Source organism: Cygnus atratus, chromosome 2 (genome assembly GCF_013377495.2).
Source record: "Cygnus atratus isolate AKBS03 ecotype Queensland, Australia chromosome 2, CAtr_DNAZoo_HiC_assembly, whole genome shotgun sequence".
In the NCBI taxonomy this organism is placed as follows: domain Eukaryota; kingdom Metazoa; phylum Chordata; class Aves; order Anseriformes; family Anatidae; genus Cygnus; species Cygnus atratus.
The window spans coordinates 10,470,950-10,488,111 of NC_066363.1; the positions used below are offsets into that span (position 1 = coordinate 10,470,950).

At 39.5% G+C, this 17,162-nt stretch overlaps 1 protein-coding gene across 3 annotated transcripts in view; it reads right to left on the minus strand.

The window, feature by feature from the left end:
* ESYT2 (extended synaptotagmin 2) overlaps nt 1-17,162 on the minus strand; it is an 84,861-nt gene that overhangs the window by 54,630 nt on the left and 13,069 nt on the right. The window contains exons 2-4 of one of the 3 annotated variants that reach the window (XM_035564330.2): nt 6,897-7,452; nt 1,922-1,963; nt 903-1,037 (exon numbers count right to left, since the gene is read on the minus strand). In XM_035564330.2, the coding sequence (XP_035420223.1) occupies nt 903-1,037; nt 1,922-1,963; nt 6,897-6,914 (195 nt within the window). In that variant the 5' untranslated portion in view covers nt 6,915-7,452. Of the gene's footprint in view, nt 1-902; nt 1,038-1,921; nt 1,964-6,896; nt 7,453-13,459; nt 13,563-17,162 lie in introns of those variants that run through there. The other 2 variants (XM_035564331.2, XM_035564329.2) reach the window with 2 other exon arrangements.

The window sequence follows — 17,162 nt, forward strand, 5'->3', positions numbered from 1 at the left end:
TCAAGATTTACCAAAGATTTAATATCAAGATTCTATGCTCCTTCCCTTCCCCCCAGTCAATACACATCTGATTTCTCTATACTGGAGCACATCTGACACTCTCAGACAAAGCAATTTGTCACCTCCCTGTGCAACTAAAACAACTGCTCCTTAAGGGAATCTGGTCAGAATGGATGGAAAATAGTCCATAATCTCCACAAAAAAAATATCATGTGAAGTACTTTGTGCACCTTTTTTTTTTTTTTTTTTTAAATAATCTCAAAAAGTAAAAGTTTGGTCCACGCAGGTAAGAATAAGCAGTGCCCAACCTATTGCAAATAACGTTAACTTATTCTTAGCTTGGACTGGTCAAACAGGCTCTTCTGCAGGCATGTGAGAGTTATATACCATGACCCTTTCTTTCATGGGAACGAACAGCAGGCGAACACACCTATCTGTTCCCTGAAATTGTTCTATGCAGCCCTGGGAAAAGCTGAGCCAGCAGCCTTGTCACTGGACTCCATACATCACATGCTGAAAAGCGAATTTGTTAAAAGACAAGGTAACTGCACTTGGATCATCTGATAAGAAAAGGATAGTGTTTCCTGCTCTCTTAATGTAAAGCATTACATGAACAGTATTAAAATCACGTTGTTATGTACTCCACATGACTAGGAATTACTTTGAGTCTTCCCCCCTGTCCTCCAGCAGATTTCTACAGGAGAGACAGCAAGGAAAAGAACCCCAAAGCCTGAACAGTGTTAAAAAAAATCCTAACACATTTTTATTTTAACGTTACAACAGAAACCAGAATCAGGCTTACCACCCAGTGTCCTTGAGAAGTGTTTTTTGTAGATTTAAACAAGATACATGAAAATGGTACATTAAGTAGAACCTCTTAAAAAACTTCAGCAGAAACTGACCTGATGACCAATATCAATCTTTGTAAAACTAAAAGTGCTGAGGTGGTTGTTTGCTCCTCTTACTGCTGGTTCTATGGTCTCCCGGAAGAGCTTCTCAATAAATTGGCAGATAAAAGGCCACATCTGTTTTACAGTCTAAGAAAAAAAAAAAAATAAAGAAAAAAACTACATTGAATACAACTTCCAATACAATCAAAAATAATCTTAAAGGTATATGTTAAGAAATGTATAAAGTTTTGAACATACCAGATCTCTAGACAGTTCATTACAGACATAAGAAGTGGTAACTTTTTACATACATTTACATACACTTAACAGACAAGAAAGCTTTCTGGACTTCTCATCTCAATTATTGTGTGTTTTACACACCTGCACAAATCAACTACAGGAGGAGGAGAGAAAGTAATATTGAGAAATTTCGTCTTTTATCACATTAATTCAATGCAGTCTGCACATGCTGAACAGTAGAGAGAAGGGTGATGAGGGTTAAGTCTATTTGCATTATTTGCTATTTTCTAATTTACTTGTTCTTCTTTGCTCTTTGAATGAAAAATATTTTAAAATACCCAAGGTACATAGATCTGTACCTTCTATTATTACAGTTACAAATCAAAACTGCAAAATTGGTTTATTTTTAGATTGTAGGTCAGGATCCTACAGTAACTGGAAAGCATCCCAGACAAAGAGAATATAAAAAACTGTGTTTACAGCTGGTATGACTTCCACGCAATTATAGCTGTCATTATTTTAATGTCATCTAAAGTCATTGTCCAAAAATCATACGTAATCTCAACGTCATGAAAATAGACGTAATCTATCATGATTCTTTCTTGTGGCTGACTGGATCACCAATGAGAAACTTCAAATGCACAAAGAGCGTAAAAAGGTAAAAAAACATCCTGTTCTTCGATTCTTCCATGTTGTGTTTTTTTTTTTTTTTAAACTCAAATCCTCCCATCTCCTCCACTATGTTTTTTGTTGTTGTTGTTGTTTTAAGTAGTGCTAATTACTACCCTTACCTTGTTGAGCCATTCTGCTCTCTCTGTATCTGGAAAATGGACCTTAAAAAAAAAAAGAAAAACAAATGAAAAATTAATACAAATATAAAACATGTTTTAGTTAATCATGTCCAGTCATTTATAATACAGAAAAGCTTAGTGATCTCCATATGAGCAGTATATACAAGCAAACAACACGTTACGTACTGAGCATTCTTGACAAAAATATTAGAATTCAATGAAATAAAATATGAACTCATTTCTGAACTACATAAGTGCAAGTCCAAGAATGTATTTAATAGTGACATCTGGAATAAAGTATTGCTTTAACACTACAAATTAAAAAAAATAAGCATAGCTGACACAGCTAGTGCAAGATGTCAACAAAATTTACCTCTCATGTTTCAAGGGTTTCTAACATGACATACATGACTGCAAGAATTTTGACTGCAGTTCTTTCATTTGTTCCAGATCTTTTACAATATCAATAAATTATGGCTAGAAATATTTATTCAGTGAAGCTGAAGCTCAGGTATATGGATTTAAGTTCCATCAATAGCCCTTCAAAACACATTTTCAATAACTTATTTTTTTAAGCAACTGCAGAAGTCAGCGAGAGACAAGAGAATGATGATATATATAGTGGATGAAAGTACCCGATACAACAGGAAAATGACAATTAAAAGCTGGAAAAATAGCTGCAGCTTTCCAGACACAGAACGAAAGCATGGTTAGTAGCCTTACATACTCCACATACAAAAGACAGGTAAAATTGAAGTAGTTCAGCTGAAGCAGACCTATGCTTTTTTTTTTTTTAAAGCTGTGAACAGCTTCGACGACAGGATGCAGATCACACTTCTGAAGCACAAAAAGCCTCTGAACACATGAAAAAACTGTGACCTACATCTACCAACTTTTGTGAAGCAATGTCTCAACTGATCTGCAAAGTCTTAATCTCTTCATAGCATAACAGACTGCACTACTGGTTTTAACAGCAATGCCTACTGGTTATTTTTATTATATATACATCTCAAATGAGAACAGTGAATTAGATATACACTTCTTAAACTGTATTTTAAACGACCAGAATTTGAAAGCAAGCCCCCCTAATAATTTGAGTTAGATTTTTATTGAATTCTTGCATTAATGATGAGCATCACCATATTCTTGAGTATGCTCAAGTTATCTTCACAGCACTCCTTAATTTCTACTAACCACACGCGTTTTAGCTCTGCTGGAGGACTAGACCCTGAATCAATATTGTCAGTTATTTTTCTAAATAACTTTTTACAAGCGTATCACAGATCTACCAAACCCACTACAAGTGGCACAAGAATGATCAACAGTATCTGCTTCTGACTGCAACAATCCTCAGCAGGATTTATTTTTATGAGAAATTCTATCACTTAGTGATGACAAAAAATAATTAATTATTAAAAATTGAGTGGTTTCAGACCCATATTATCATAGTTTTTATTTAGAATTAATTTCCTAGAAAATTATGGTGAGTAGGATGTCAGAAGTCTGTATTTAGAGGGTGTTTTTTGCTTTCTTAGAAAAGTACTTTACATTTTCACATTTTCAACGACTTGGTTACCATATGTACATGAAATTACAGCTGAATGAAGCTTATGCCCAATTTTTATCTCCCAGGATTCTCAAGTTGCTTCCAGTGGCCAAAAAGTCAAAGGAAGGAAAAGAACCAACACTATGCCAGACCTAATGCTAATAAGCAACATTTTGGTCTTTTTCCTAAAACATTTGCCTGCTGAATCTGCAGACAGAAAATGTGCTAATTCGCAGTAATTACTCATCTCTGAAGCATGATGTTGGACCACCACATGTAATTCTTTCTGATTTGCTGCCCAGATTTAAGGTATAAATTCATTAAAGCATAGGCCACACAAAGGATGCTAGGCACACAGCTGACACTCAATGCACCGGAATGCACTGACAGAGGCAGCAGCATCTCCCTCTTGCACTCACCAAGCACCCTTTGCTTTCTGTCCTGAATTACACAAAATAATAGGCTTGGAAAGAACCAAGAGGCCACTTACACAAATTTATTATTTTGGAATTTTCTTTATCTACAATACAGGCTTTTTTACACCTTAACAAGGCTCAACTCTTATTTTTTGACATATTAATATTTACTTGTCCTTTAGCATGTCACACCCATTGTGCTCCTACTGCTTAGGTTAGGACTATATAAACCCAGTTTACACCTGCAGTTGCACATGTTAAAGGGTAACAAACTGTGAGTTGTAAAGCGCAAAGAATAATATTGATGCCTTAGATTTAATTCTTAGTACTGTGCAAGAGAGTACCTACATGATATCTACATATCCACATAAATGTCACTAAAGGCAAGCATTGACAAGAAAGTCAGACACCATTAGGTTCCAGCATTCTTCTGGAAAGAATCGTGAACTGCTCTCAGCATAAGTCACAGGTATCAATAATCAACTATAAAATAAATGTTATGTATATACACAGTAGTAGTTGTTATCCACTGGTCCTCTCACTCTAAAACATTTTCTTTTTTAAAATCATTGGCTAGGTAGTCAGCCATTGCCATTCTCCAAGCTGTCTATCAGCCAACCCTTATATTTAACTTGTATTTAGTGATTGTGAGTATAAATACAGTATGGTACAGAGGTCCTTAGGGTGACTGACACAACGCAAAAGGTACCTACATTGAAAGTAGGAAACTTCTGCTATTGATGAGAACATTCCATAAAATGAAATGAAAAAACTTTCTTGCTACAAACCAATCATTTTTTCATGAACAGCATATTACAGCAATGTAGAAAAGAGAGTAATAAAAGCAATTCAAAACTGGTTTAAAAAAAAAAAAAAACTACCCTACAATGTAGCTTTTTTTTTTCTTCTATTTCCCCTCAAGGATTACAGGCAAAAATTTAGACTCCAGTAAAAATAACATGTTGTATTAGCTATGTTTAAAAGATGCCTGTCTGAGGCCACATGACTTAGTTTATATCTGGTTCCTTCCATTTGTATTGCACTTAATTACTTGTTGCTCCATCCAGCTGAAGATCCGAAAGACACTTGACTAGTCACTTCCAGTTTTATTATCCGGTCACACCATATAACCAAGAACCTTGATACAGTTATAACTACGTATTCTACGTACTACAGCTTTCCAGTTATTTCACAAATGTCTCTCAAATTAGATACCTTCTGCTTACTTTGGAATGCTAAACTGAAAAAAAAAAAATCCTTCTGTATCAAAAGCACATCTGTCCAGATTAAACATCAAAACCTAAAAGGTATCCTGACTAGTCTCCATATTCTCTTCATGCACCATCAGTGGAGGGAGAGCATCCTACGGGACCCTCAGAACAAAAGTGCAACCTGGCTGCTTTAAATCACCCTCCGAAAGCACACCAGAAGCAGTTATTTAAACTTAGCCTAAAGCTAAATGGCATGGAAAAAACACTAAAATTACGTGAACCTTTGAATTATAACTGTCAGATTAATTTGTCTAAAGTCATTGCACTTTTAAGTCAAATTGACTGGAGAAATTTGGTAAAAGATTCAAGCAAAGGAATCCCAACATCAAGAGAATTAAAAGTATAATATAGCAGTATTCAAGCTCAATTTAGCACCTTTTTAATGTGTCCCACTCAGCAAGGCAGGCAGGCCTAAAAACATTTTAGGCGAGAGAGAGCTGAAGAGAGCTGTGGCCTAACACACAGCATATTCCAGCCAGCAATTCCCTCTCTCAAGAAACGAGGAGCAGCAGCAGAGGAATCTTCCTTTGCACAGAGGAATATGCTCCAAGTCTTCTGCTGCTCCACACAACTTGGAAATGCTGCTCCTCAAACCCAGGCTGCGGACATCCACTCTTCTCCAATGAGAAGTAAAGTAATTTTAAGTAAAATGAGTCATTTTAAAGTAAAATGAGGGTGAGCTGGAAGGGAAAGCAGAGCAGCCGAGTCTGTCTCCTGTTACACTGTCCACCTCCATCTTCTCTTTCCAGTAATTCACCTCCACTGTCATTCTGGCAATTTTCCTAACTTTTTCAACCCCAGAAATGCTGCAGCTCCCTTATCTTCTGAAATAAAAAACCACACTAAACATCCACTGTTGCAGAACTGCTGGATTCAGTATTCCTGAAAGAAGTTGAAATAGTTAATAATTAGGGTTCTTCAAAGCACTGCAATTAACCACAGGCACTTGCTGACTAAATTAACAAACAACTGCTGTTTCCATTACTTTCTGGCAATCACAGTTTGTTTCTGTTTAGCATACTTTGGCATGGATTCTGTGTTTGCAGTCTTAAATATATCAAAATTACTAGCCTTTGCACAGCAAAATTCATATTCAGCATTATAAATGCTGTAAGCTGTCAGTACGGGAATTAGGCAAGGACCCTTGAAACAACTTTATTGAGAATTGTTGGGCGTGTGTTGCATATGGAAAGGCTTTCAACAGAAACATCTGGGAGATCCAGAAGCAGGCTGAATATGGGAAATCAGTTTTGTCATATACACTATTACAGCCACAGGGTACTCCTCAAAACTGTAATTACAAAGGCCTATGTAAATCAGCAAGACTAACCATGTCCTAGAACTAAAACCTACCTAAAATAAGCAGCACAGGTTTTGGCAGTAATTGCCTGTAACCAAAGCTCAAACATCTGAAAATCTAAAGGAGTGGGGGAAGGGCCCTAGGATCAATTGCTACAGCTCTCTGAGCACTACAAAACCTGAAAGCAAAGTGGAAATATTAGAAAAATGGAAACTTATCTAAATGGAAGAAGCAGTCACAATGCCAAGCAAGGTTAAGGATCGTATTTATTTATAAACTGGAATGTGAGCCATTGAAATGCTTGGACAACACGTCGGAAAACAAAATAAACCTTTAAAAAAAAGAATTACATGCCCTTTGAGTCAGCTCTGCACCTATGAGATGAGAGCGGTATTAGACACACATACTTGGTATCACATCAAATGTTCCTACGACGTCCTACCGGCACAAACATCGTCATCCCACGTGAGCTGCTGCTATCGGTTCAGCAAGTCCTAGGAGCTGCCACGACAAGCTACAGAGCTCTGCTCAGCACAAGCTTTCCAGCGCGACGTCTGCCGTGTTCTTCCCTGTCCCACAGGCTGTCTGCCTCCAGTCAGAGGGAGCACCAAGGTGAAGAAGTAATTCTTTCAACAATGTGGCAATTACACACAAAAAAAGGTTGGCTCTAGTAGAAAGGCTGAAACAGATTTTCAACACCTTTGGATTTAAATAGTAACACAGGAAAGCTACTATAACAACAGTGATATCCCTCAAGTATTGGAACTGAAACTCCTTAAACCGTGTAAGAAAGTTGTATTGCATTGCAGCCTTCTGTCACCTCTGCTCCTCTCCTCTTCTTCTTAATGTCTAAAGAAAGTCCTAATGTTGACCCATTTGAAATTGTCCAATATGTTGACCCGTTTAAAATTGAAATGAACAGTAGCTCACAGAGATGGGATAAATATCCTGATAGCTCCTAACGGAAACTTCCTGACATGTATTTCTGTGTATTATACCTGGAAGACAAGGAAAATGATTAGCAGTGTATAGGCTGTTTTTTCGTGAAGTCAGGCTATGCTAGCATAAAACAAGTCTTCCTAAAATGCTGCAAGAGGCTGCAGCACAGTTAGGAGAGTCACTGCTGCCTAAACACAAACTGCTGAATTTCACTAAGGCCCAAACTATAGAGAGGGGTCACACACCCAAACCTTCTGCTGTACTAGAATTAAAATATTAAATTAAATTGAAAATATTTAATGTTTTTAAATGCATGAAGAATCTATATTTGTTTTTCCTCAGTGATTATAAATGTCCACCATTTTCTCACTTAAGTAATACAAGGATTCCAGTTTGTTTCAATATTAAAAAAAATACCAATTATGAACATCAGACTAATTGAGAAAGCCGTCCTGTTTCCCCAGCCCAGCCCCTCTCATTGCAGAGGGCACTGGGAATTACATTTAGAAAGCTGACAATCCTGCAGTTCTTTGCTATCTGGATATTCCACCTGGCTGCAATGACAAACGCTGTCTTTGAAAACTCAAAATGATGCTGGTGGTTGCAAAGAAAAGCTCCGGTGCCCTGATACGACTGATATGGTCGCCCAGAAGCCGGTCTTGCAATTCAGAACTGAAGGATGCTGAGGCAGCACAAAGCCCAAGTTCAATTTTCACCACGCATACCTCTCACTTCAGCATCTATTACATACGCTTCACTCATACTGGCAGCGAGGCTTGTTGAGAACTACATTACTTTCCATCAATTTGACTCACCAGCACGAAAACTAAATAAAATTTGCTTAAGTGCTGCTATTTTTGCGTTCGAGTACAGAGAGAGATGGAGCGAGCGTGCTGCAAGACAAAGTTACCCAGAGCCCTCCTATTCAGCAGCAGCTTGCCATAATAAAATCCTCCGGGATAAGCATTCTAAGTAGCTGCTCTGGAAAAATGACAGAACAGTAGTCTGCTAGCAAGGAAACTGGGAAATCCTACTTCTAGCCTGACACTCAGCCTTTGCAAGCCCAAGTGGAGGAACGCCGTTCAGCCTGAAAACTCAACATCAGTAGCTTCCAGAACACACAAACCAAATACTATATCCTTGCTGTGCCGCTCTTGGTTACACAATTTCCTTTCAAACATCTGGAAATATACTGGCCTGGGTTTCTGTCATATCTGCGTGCAAAATCCACCCTACCTACAGGGCAGACTGCTGCTGCCAGAGGAACCACGCAGCTTCCCTCCGCCCGTTCCATCCCCAGTTGCAGTGCACCTCTTTATAAATAGAAAGCTTTAAGCCGTCAGTCCTCCAGCACTGACTGATCTAGTGCAGCCTCATTTCAGAAGCATCTTCAAGTGCCAGCACATAGTACCACTTACCAGAACTCAGGCTTCAATACCGAGATGAAGTCGACTAACTAACTGCTTCATTCCCACTGTAGTTTAAGAGGACCTCACAACGTTTTTCACTATCGCTGTATCCAAATTTCTGTTCTACTTTCAGCTGGAAAAGGATCCTAAGTTTGCAGTGATCCGTTTGGACTGGGCCAGGAAGGCCAAAAACCAGCCAAACCAACAAAACCATCAGCATAAAAACAGACTGGGAAAATTAAGTTATGCTTCTCATAGTTAGATGGCTAGGCTTTTTATTTTCATTTTAAAAATCTAATATAATAATAAAAATTCCACTATACTTCATGTAAAGGGATTTCAATTTAAAAGCACTTAGGAAATCACTGGATACAGTAGCAAAGCATGGACTAGAAGCCTGGTTAGGTGCAGTATGCACAGAGACCTAACAGCCCCCTGTGTTCACCCCCCCTGACACCTGGCCGCTGCCTGCAGACCTGCCAAGAGCCAACCCTCCCATTACATGGGCTCAGTTCACACCCGTTAGCCAGAAGCCATCAAGAACAAGGACTCTGGAATCAATCCCCAAGTTTAGGGGGAGTGGAAAATTCATAACAAAAACAGTTCAAGGCATCCATCATCTAGTGGTTGAAACAAAAGACGTACCGTTCCTGGAAACTGCCAGTTGGAACAGAAGTGATGTCGAGCACTTCTTAATAACGGGAGGCGACACCAGCTCTTGGGTTTGCCATTTTGATCACTTCCTAGCCACGTTTACAGCAGTGCTGTGACCTTCACTACTTAGGTGGTCAGCAGCCCATCTCACCTGCATGGAGCATTCACTGCACTAAGTTATATTTTAAATGCCAATGTCCAATGACAGTCCAGGACAAGCAGAGTTAAATAAAGAACTGAACAGCACGACACTGCACACGAACAAAACAACCAAGAACTGGATTTACACTCCAAGCCTTGTTGTCACACCAGGTTACAGACATCTGGTGTAAGCAGTAGTTACAGGGCAGGGCATTTCACGACAGCCCCCGTTAGCATGTCTCTGGATTCCCACAAGCTTTGCAATCTCTACTGGCAGCAGAAACCCAGGTTTTAAATGGTGAGGCTGTGAAAGGTGTAGCATGAACAGCAGCTGTAAGGGCTCTCGCTGAATTTCGCTACCTGAAGCGCTGCACAGTACTACATCTTGACATGTTGCCTACTTTATCCTGTTAAACTCAGATGTCATTTCACTCCTCTTCTTCCTTTCCCTAGCAAGTTTAATTACCTTGAAATTTTAGCTTTCAGGCTTTGTGAGTTTTATAAAGGTATTAACACCTTCTTTTCAATTTGTCACATTTCAGAAACATCTTTTGTACTTCTAAGCCTCCATGACAAATGCCTTTTCAATTCCCTTGGGAATCCAGACATGTTCCCAAGGATCCTGCTGCATACCAGAGCGTTTTGCTGCCTTGATGATCAACAGAAGAAAAAATTTCCTCTCTGGATTGCTAAATATTAGCTTTCAAACTGACTTATACAACCAGTGTGGCAGCACAACTTAATATCCTTTGAATTGCCTATAGCTACGAAAAGAAGCGCTGGGCTCTGCACCAAATTGCCAACCACTCGTACTAGACTAAAGCAGTGAAAATTTTGTCTTACTTCTCTGACACACCACCCACTGTCCTAACTAACCCCTGCAGGCAGGGGCTCTGACTCATTACACTTAAGGTTCCTTCACAAGGGAGAACTTACCCCGTTAACACTTGGTAAATTATACAGCTGATCTCTAATGAGACCACGGAGCCCTTCTGTGCAGATTAATATGGACATCAATTTTCAGAAAAGATAAAAGTGTTCAAGAACTACTGACCATCTTCTGCAAGACTCAGTGCCCTCCTTAGCAGGGAAATTCAATTTCCTTTCCTGTTATTTAACTGGCTTACCAGCAGCTAATTACTGAAGAGTACAATTATCTTCTTGACTCAATGTGCACATCTTGGCATGAAACCTTTAAAAAAAACAAACCTATAATTCACAACACATCCGGCACAAATCTAAGTGAACTCAGACAAATATCAACCACTTCAACGTTACTGGTTTGGGGATGAGCAAACTGCAAACCTGTGTTTGCAGGAAAACAAACGAGCTAAAGGGAGAACTTCCGTTTTTGTGTAGTATTCAAGCTAAAACAGACTATCAGAGCATGCAAATTCAAGCTGGGTTAACCTGCATCCTGAGAAGTCAAACAAGTCTGTAAAATATGCTCATTATTCAGTTTTTAAACTGAAAAAAGTATATATGCACACTCATGTTTTGACTGACTCATAAGAGAAGCAAAAGTGTGCAACATCCTACATCCTGAACTTCATCCAGTACATCTAGCCAGTTTATTCTTCGTATTAAAGCATTTTTTAACATAAAAGTCATTCAAAGTATAATGGACATTTTGAAATCCCCCTGTATCATTTCTACCTGCACCACTACAAATTTACTACATAAAATCCATAAAGTGTAAGGCTTACGGACAGATGATGTGTGGCAGCTTTGCTGAAACTGCAAATACGCAGTGACAAACTCTCTCTGAAACTCTGAAGCTATGCTAAGGAAGTGACAGAAAGCAGAACATTATAACAACGTAAAGACATTATTTGGGTCTCAGTTAACATAGCAATAAAAATTGGTGGGGAGGAAAACCTGAGATAACTTGATGGCACCAGGCATGGCATTGCCAGCTTCCACGTGTATCTTTCTTGTTCTTGGGTTCAAGCACTTCATCAGCCACCCACCAGAGCCCTCTGAAACCCAGCGGGCTCTTTGCTGTCCGCATTCATTTCTTTTCTTCGTTGCTTTAAGTCCACCACCCACTTCACAAATCAGTCACAACACGCTCAGTGGTAACACTACCATTTGATCCAGAAAGTGCAAAAAGCTTGCCCGAACAGGTTCTAAAACATTCGGAAGTCCAAGCAAATTTCTTTAGAAAGTCACAGACACAGACAGGAAGTGTTATTTGCATATTTCTGTACTGGTTCTTATAGAAAGCTCATCAGTTTTCATATCAGATTACCTAAAAGTGGATGCACTACGATTTCTAACATCAGTTCTCCCTATTTTGTGTTGTGTCCCCGTCCCACCCCCCAGCAGGCTGTATTTCAGCACAACACACAACACGCTGTTATTTCTTAGAAAAAGATACCCAAAACACATCCCACACTTCCCTGGCACCACTTAACATAAGGACTCCTGCGCTAGGTGAGATCAAAGGCCCAGCTCACCCAGCAACCACAAGTGATGTTCAAGGGCAAAGCACAAAAGCAGCAGTGTGACGTTATCCCTCCCTGAATATACCCAGATTCTGCAGAGGCTGAGTAACCTTCGTGGCAGGACCATGCTGAAAACAGGAAACCAATGAAATACGCAACTGGAAGACGCTCTGACCATTGAATTCCAACTCAGTGCAATCGCAGGCATCATTGTGCTATTTCTGTTATAAACCCCACCCCAACACCACGGAGTTTGCTGCCATTGCTCAGCACAGAGGAGGAACAACAGCCTTGGTGTGGTTTGAGTAGCTCGGGTTGCTAAGGAAAGACTGAAGCATGCTCAGCCAGACCAATTTCTAAGCTCAGGTGCGTGACTTCATATGTGTGAGCTGCACGGTGGAACCAAAACCCAGCCTGCCACCCAAATAAATTAACTGTTGTCCTTGTACACCAGCCTTACTGTTTTGGCTCTAGGTGTTGTCAACAAAAGATGCTTTGGACTGGAAAAAACAACAAAAAAATGTCATCAAATGACAGAAGATAATGCTCAACACAGTTAAAAACCCCACCGAACTTCTGCAGGAATATCCTTTGGTTTTGAAGTAGAAAAAGTTATTTTCATTATATACCGAGGAGGTTTTATGAGCATGTTTTCAGTCTGTGCCTACAGCTCACAATTCCTGTCTTCATCCAAATCCTGGGTCTGTTTTAATAGCCCTTCACCTGGCCGAACTGTCCCATGACTGAGCTTAACACTTCCTAGTCAAGAAGGCATTTTATAGCAAGTACAGCGAGCACGCTTAAGTCAGACCTGCAGAAGGAAGAGAAACCACTGAAACACATCCACTGTTGAAAAGCAGCACACTGGGTTTTGCGCATTGAACTGGTTCATGTGGCATCTGCACATTTACACCCACCAAGCTGCAAATCTGCCACAAGACCCATAGTCAGTCACACAGCCTCCAACAGAAAGATATTGTGGGAAGGTCAGAAGCAGTAGGGTTTTCAGATCTAAATGCAACTAAATTTCATTATTGTGGCATTAGGAAAATAGGTAAAATCTTGGCCCAAACGAAGTAAGCCGCCAAACTTGTACAAATTCTAGGAATTCCACAAATTGCACACTGCAAAAACTACTGCAGGAAGAATCCTTCTGCAGGTGGGAACAAGGCACGGGCAGCTTGGCCATGGAGCGTGGAGACTGTGTCTATGACAAATAATAAATTAAAAATAGACAAAACCAGACTGAAAGCCAGCACTGAGACTTAAATTTGTTAACTTTGACACCGACGAACTCAATTTTCATTGAAAAAGTTAAACTTGAAATAAACAGGATTTAAGCCTTCTAAGAGATGCTGTTCTAGACCACACACAGTAAGCAGGAGGGCAAAGCTTGCTTTCAGTCTGTCACTTACCGAAAGGCTGACCAAGCTCTTCTAGACCATGGATACCAACGGGCACGCAGTACCTTTTCTCCAAGACACTGCTGCGTGTTGCAATATTACAGTTAAAACCCTCCTAGATATTTGAACGTCCTGTTGATCCTTTGACTTGTGTACACAGCAGCAGTTCTCCAGTCACTTGACCTTCCCTGCGAGTCTTTACAAGTCAACAAAACCAAGGAGAACAAAATATTGCTATGGGTAGGAAATTTGAAGTTTAAAAATCAACATCTGATTTTTTTTGTTTTTAATTCACAAGTAGATTTCAAGAGGACGACATCTTTTAAGCTATCGGTAGAAAGCACAAAAATACGAATGACTAAATAAAGTAAAAAGCCCAGTCGTCAGCTGGCAATGCTTCACCCTACTAAATTCCTGTGGGCCCTGGTTCCAGATAACATCCCCTGAGATTCCGGCTTCCCGTGGACACAGATGCTCTCTCTCATGGCTGCAAACCAGCAGCGATGCCATCTTTCAAAACAGTTGTCTTGCAACACGCTCTGACAAAACATTCCTCAGTCTCTGTTATGAATTCCTCCATCATAAAAACAGGGGAAGAAAGTAATCACAAAACTCTAAAAAAAAATAAAATAATAATACAAGTGTTCTTTCTAAGCCTCGTTATTTTTAAAGCAATACTAAAAAACAAAAGAAATACAAAAACCAAAAACTAAAGAATCTGCCTCCTCCTTGTTCAGGAAGTTTAACATTTAGCAATACATTTCTTGAAGGATACGTCATTTTCATTTCTCTAGTTTTAATATAAATTCGCGATGCTTATTTTATTTGCATGTATTTAGAGGGAGACGTCGATTTTTGGAGAGAATATGTTGTAGATTTACTGAAGCAGTTACAGAACCAGCCCTTCAGTGGAACTTTAAACTGTGAAATAACTGCCCTCTCGAGCATATAGCCAAGATTTTCAAGAACAACACTGGTTTACTTCCAGGTACCAAGCCCAATCAAGCATGAGCAGTGACGTAAACCACAGAAAGTTGTTTCTGTACACACAGCCATGGCTCCTGCGCAGCAAGTGCTTACAGCTGTGGGTAAACACCAGGTAACCAGCCCTGGTCTAAAGGCAGATCCTGCCCTCCTGGGTAGCAAGCAGGGGAATGACTACGTTTTAGCACTGTCTTGGACACAGAGAGGGGATGTTCCAGCTTTAGACTGCTGGAATTGTTGGGTGTTCAGACAGGAGGGAGAGGGAGCAACAGAGTGGAGGAAAAAAAAAGTTGGATACATTTTTCCTTATCTGAACACAGCACAGGGCTGTTACCTCTTCCCTCATATTGCTGATTATCATCAATGCTGCAGATAACCCAAGCATTTGGGGATCTCTTGAATATTCTTTATCCTAAACTCTACCACTATAAACAGTCTATATTCCACTTTGCAATGTGGCAGTAAAAACGGTCAACATAAACTACTACTGCTTTACTTGGTGACAGCAGCAGTAAGTCACTTTGTAAGCACGCCGCCTGCAATTGAATCATAACATGAAGCACACAATGGGATTTTTAAGGAATGAGTCACTTCTAACTGACACTTAAGCTCTCCATTTCTGCATTTTGATCTCTATCTGTGGTCCCACCTTGGATGTTTGCACGTTGTACAGCTCCAATGGGGTAATCAGATCATGCCCACTAGATCCTGGTTGCAGCTCCACACCAGGAAGACTCCTTTTACCTCTCAGCAACTTTTCTCCTACGTACGGCTTCACAGCAATTTCAAAGGTTTCCAATTTTAAAGATTCAAATATTGGTGATCATTAGGATGATTTATTCTGCGCTAATTTAAGATTTCCATCTTTTACATATCCAACAGTAATCTAGTCAACCTACGCCTGCTTTATCATTAACAGAGAAAAGAAGGACCTCTGGAGATACACACCTAGCACCTTGAAACACTTCCCCCAGGGGCAGACTGAGTCCTCTGGAGATGCCTGTATTGATCATAAAGAAAACCTCAAATGAATACTGACTTACGTCTAAATTTCGGTTAAGCAAATTCTAGTTCTGAATGGAAACCAGATGTCTTATGCCTAAAACCAAAGTGAATATCAGTTTTATGAGTGGGAATAAGTTTATATCAGTTGAAGGCAACAGTCTGAACTGACAAGAATCAGCCACGGAGCCCATCAGTTCCCTAAAATCTAGCTTCAGGGAATTGTGCACACAACAGTGACAAAATAACTATGGCACTTAATTGGATTGCCCCTAAGCAGAACATTCCTTAATCTGGACTTTTCTTGATGGAGGTTATGTTCGTGCACATGCAGGGAGTAGCATCTGCAGCCCAGCCACTCTTATCTCCTAAACTCTCAGCAGATTTACAATAGAGGCTGCTGTACCATACTAATCTTTTTTTTTTTTTTTTTTTAAGTTCTATTGTAGAATATTTATACATTAATTAAAATCCAGCAGCTGTGGCCCACAGCATTCTTTGTTAATTTTAGGCAGGTAAAAAGCAGCAATGGAGTTTTGACCTCATTACTCTACATTCTTATTATACAGAGATTCTTATCATACAGAGAAAAGGGACCTCATGCAAAAAATTCAGCTCACTCCTTCCCACTGACTGAAGACAGATGGCAGAAAAAGGCTTGCACCTCTCGAATGAGGTGCCCAAATTCAGCAGGATGAACCTACATTTCAGTCTGCAATAGCAAACGTCATTATTTGTACTAATTGGCAATTGATTTTTTTACAGCTTTTACTGCTGATTGTGTTGTTTTAGGCCTGAATCCCAGCCCCGTATGATTAATAGATATTTTCAGCAGTCTATGGGCTGTATCCAGCCCTTAATCGCATGTAATAGCTTTCTTGCACAAGATATCACTTGAATTTAGAATGCAGCGATGACAGTTAAAACAGCATCAAACCCCCTGAGTAAAATACCACAGTTACTTTCAGATATCTGCATAAATAGTAGTTAATTGGCAGCTATACCATTTCAGCTTGAAAAAGTTATTTTGAAGAATTTGATAGACTTTTCCAAGTAGCCAAAAAAAAAAGACAAATATTTTATTTCTTTTCACTCTAGAAGGGATGCTCAATCAAAATGCACCATTCCAGTTGCCAGGTATGATTTGTTGCATCCAATACAGCCCAGACTCTGGTCAATGTATCTGAAAAATTGTTCGGACGTAAATAGTCAGCCAGCTTAACATTCACCTACAGGTAATTTTTGTTTCAACTAAGTTGAATTTTTTTTTTCCTCTTAACTACATAGTTAAGATTTGTTTGCCTATGTAGAAGTCCTCAATCAAGTGACTTGTAAAGTACAGTGAAAAAAATTAACACTGTCTTCGAGATACATATTTCAATGCCTCATCCTCAATGTTCTTTTTTGTCCTCAGAAGCTCAATATAGTCACTTTCTGTTAAAATAGTGACATGTCAAATCCTATGTCATTAACTAATCTGAGCTACCCCAAATCAGAGATTTTTTCCCTTTCTTTTACTCAGTGGGACATTGCAGCATAAGTGTCTTACTTAGACGTTGCATTCACTATAGTAGGACAGACAGGAATGCAAACAATCACAGCAGCGGAAAGTGGAGCTGGAGCTCATCACTTCGACTGTTGGAAGAGACTGGAACAGCAAAACCCACAAAACAACAGACTGACAAAAAAGGAAAATCATTGCCCCAGGCAATGCAAGCCTCGAGCAAAG